Source organism: Orycteropus afer, unplaced genomic scaffold (assembly GCF_000298275.1).
Source record: "Orycteropus afer afer isolate SDZICR_OR568_19922 unplaced genomic scaffold, OryAfe1.0 scaffold00021, whole genome shotgun sequence".
Classification (NCBI taxonomy): Eukaryota; Metazoa; Chordata; class Mammalia; order Tubulidentata; family Orycteropodidae; genus Orycteropus; species Orycteropus afer.
Window position 1 is genome coordinate 19,289,760 of NW_006921608.1, and position 3,516 is coordinate 19,293,275.

A 3,516-nucleotide genomic window follows, 5' to 3' on the forward strand; every position below is an offset into this window, starting at 1 on the left:
GGCTTTAAGTCCAAGTTCAAAGTGCCAGGCTCTAGGGGCTGGGTGAAAGCCCCTCAATCTTGGGGTCCAGCTCTACCTCCTGCTCCCAGCCCACTGGAGCTAGAGGTATTTCTTCACTCAGACAGCTGTTGGCTGCTTAGGCTGAGAAGTCCCAAGGTTGACAAGTAAAAAGGCACAGCCCTGATGTTACCAAACCACACAGCAGGCCATTAACTTAAGTCCATTTTAAGTCCCAAGGTCAGCAGAGCATGGCAGGCTGCTGAGCAACAACACGGCTATATGCAGGGTCCAAGCATACCATAGCTAGAGACAATTACCAAGGCTTCTCCTTAAATACAGGAAGCAGACCACATTCCCAAAGGCAGGTACCCAGCTGCTTGTGGTAGATCCCACCATGGAGTTGATTGCCAGTCTCCAGATGGGGATTAACTACGACCAGCTGCCCAGCCACTCAACCAGGCCCAGCCAAGTTGACACACAAACATAACTACCACAATGAAACCTGTGACCAGAAGAACTAGATGGATGCTCAGCTACCACTGACAACCACTCAGAAAGGGATCAAAATTGGAGATCTGGATAGAGTGGGAGAAAAAATGTGGAACAAAACTTAAAATCATAAAAAAAAAAAGACCAACCTTAACATAACCACAAGGAGAAAGTGGGAAAAGAGCTGTTGCATTGTGGGAACGGCAATCATGATCAGGAAACAAAATATATATGAACTGTTCAATGGAAAAAAAAATTATGCTCTGCAAACTGGCACTCAAATGACACATAAATAAATAAATAAATAAATAATAAATCTCCATTAAAAAAAAGAAAAATTAATGAGAACAAGAAATCCATTAAATTTGGAAACAAGGAGTTTATGTATTAGTGATTAGTATTAGGGTGACTGGTAAAGAAGCCAAATTGCAGCTCATTCTTGGCTGGGTGGTGAGGACCTTGATGTAATAATGAATGTGACCACCTATTCAAAAAGTCTAATTGAAAAAGAAAAAGACAAAAAACCAAGACTCCATAGGCTGCTGCAACTTCAGAAGGCAACAAACCAGGAGACCAAAGGGGCACGTTACCAGCAAGGCAAAGGTGAGAACCCACCAGCTGGGGACTGCTGAGGAAGCATGGCCTGGAAGAGGAGAGGCGGGAAGACACCTTCCCCTGCAAGTCAGAAGAATGACCAATGGATGGAACGGAGAGGGACCTAAGTGAGGAAGCTCATGTCTGATTTATTCATGAAGGGCTCACTCACCTGCTGAGAGGGAGAGAATGGTGATGCATCTAGGAACATGAAGGGGAAAAAAAAGGCAGAAATTTTCTAAAAGCCCCCGAGATATATCTGCTGGGAATTCGATGAGAGATGAATGAAAATTGCCAAGTAAGGAGTACCACAACCACACTCTAGAAATAGCCGTATTAAGAAATGATTGTTTCCTAAGGATCTGGAGAAAAGAGGCTACTTACATGCTTCAGATGCAAGTGTGCCTGGCTGGCAATGTCATATATGACATCTCTCACATTTTTATCTTGACTCTTCCGTAGAAAATCCTCTTGTGAAACACCATGCTATGTGTAAAAATGTACATTGTATTAGGAATCTAAAAATACCCTTAAAACTAACACAGCTCAAAAAAACAGGTGACAGAGCAGAAAGTACACTACAATGCCAACTTTCTGAAAGTTTTAAAAAATAAGTGTACTCAACAAGACAGAAAATAACAAATGCTGGCAAGGATGCAGAGAGATTGGGACTCTCACACACTGCTGGTGGGACTGTAAAATGGTACAAACAGTGTGGAAAGCAGTATGTTGTTGTTGTTATGTGCCGTCAAGTCGGACCCGACTCATAGCAACCCCTCCTTGGGTTTCCAAGGCAGTATAACTACAGAAGTAGATTGCCCCATCTTCCTTCCGAGGAACGGCTGGTGGGTTTGAACCGCCAGCCTTCTGGTTAGCAGTCAAGTGCCTTAGCCACTATGCTGCCAGAGCTCCTGGAAAGCAGTATAGTGATTCTTCAAAAAGTTGGAATTAGAAATACCATTTGACCCAGCCATTCCATTACTAGGTATGTATCCTAAAGAAGTGAGAGCCATGGCAAGAACAGACATATGCATACCCATGTTCTTCACAGCACTATTTACAATTGCCAAAAGATGAAAACAACCTAGGTGTCCATCAACTGAGGAATGGATAACCACACTATGGTACATACACACAATGGAATACTATGCAACCCTAAAGAATAACACAGAATCTGCAAAACACTGCATAACATGAATGAACTTGGAGGACATTATGCTGAATAAAATAAGTCAATCACAGAAGGACAGATATTGTATTAGTTTGTTATTGTAAAAGTCAAGGAAAGGTTTATATATGGAAGGAAATTTTCTTTGTTGTTTACCAGGGTTGGGAGGAGAGGGAACACTGTTAGGTAAGTAGAAACAAGTATTGATTTGGGTGAAGACAAAGGCAATGTACCAAATGTGAGTGATCAACATGGTGGCAGTGAGGAAGAGGAAGGCATAGAGAGATGCATGGGAGGTACAGATAACAAAGATGAACCCTTTTGCACATACAGTACTGCGCTGTCAGTGAAGGCAAACATGGCTATATGAATGGATAGATGGGTGGACAGGCTGAACTGTTAGGTATGTCTATGCAGGGGGGAGTGTGCCCAAGACCATGTACAGGGTTGGTAGACAATGTTTCTACAAGTGTATTGCTATGTTTTATAAGAATTCCCAGGTGTATAGTAGAGCTGACAAGGGACAAGGTTATAGTCACTTCTTGGCCACAGTCAGCTACCCAAAGGGAGCAAGTAGTTGAACCTGTGGGCTCGGTACCATAGTGGCAGGGGACATCAAGCTCAATTGGCATAACACACTACACAAAACATTGTTCTACCTCCTACTTTAGCGAGTAGCAACTGGGATCTTAAAAGCTTACAAGCAGCCATCTAGATGCAATGGTGGGTCTCTCCTCATCTAGAGCAAGGAGGAATGCAGAAAACCAAAGATTCATGGGAACAATTAGTCCTAGTGACTAGGACACCATGCAATTCTCAGCCTATACGATTATAAGACCAGAAGAACTAGATGGTGCCCAGCTACCACTGTCAACCACTTGGAGGGGGATCTGTGTAGGAGATCCTGGATAGAGTGGGAGAACAATGTGGAACAAAACTCAAAATCATTTGGGAAAAAAAAAAGATGGACCAGGTTTGCTGGTCTTATAGAGCTAGGTGAAACCACTGTGACTATGGGCCCTAGCTGCCCTTCAGGTCTGGAATTGAACCCACACCTGTGGTTTCCAGCCAAACAAAAGACAGGCATATATGAGTTGAACATTTACCCGAGGTAGATACACTCCTTGGAGAGAACAATCATGGGAGAAAGAAGGGCTGTTTATGCACAGGGAGACAGCTCGGGGGGCAGGAATGCATGGAGAGATGGACACAGGGAAGAGGTAACTATGGGGAGGAAGTGGGAGAGGAGCTGTTGCATTGTGGTA

At 43.5% G+C, this 3,516-nt stretch overlaps 1 protein-coding gene across 1 annotated transcript in view; it reads right to left on the bottom strand.

Annotated features, from left to right (window-relative positions):
• The window catches only part of NDUFAF6 (NADH:ubiquinone oxidoreductase complex assembly factor 6), an 82,481-nt gene that overhangs the window by 37,350 nt on the left and 41,615 nt on the right, over window positions 1-3,516 (bottom strand). The window contains exon 7 of the mRNA XM_007934856.2: window positions 1,468-1,569. Coding sequence (XP_007933047.1) covers window positions 1,468-1,569 — 102 coding nt within the window. The remainder of the gene's footprint in view (window positions 1-1,467; window positions 1,570-3,516) is intronic.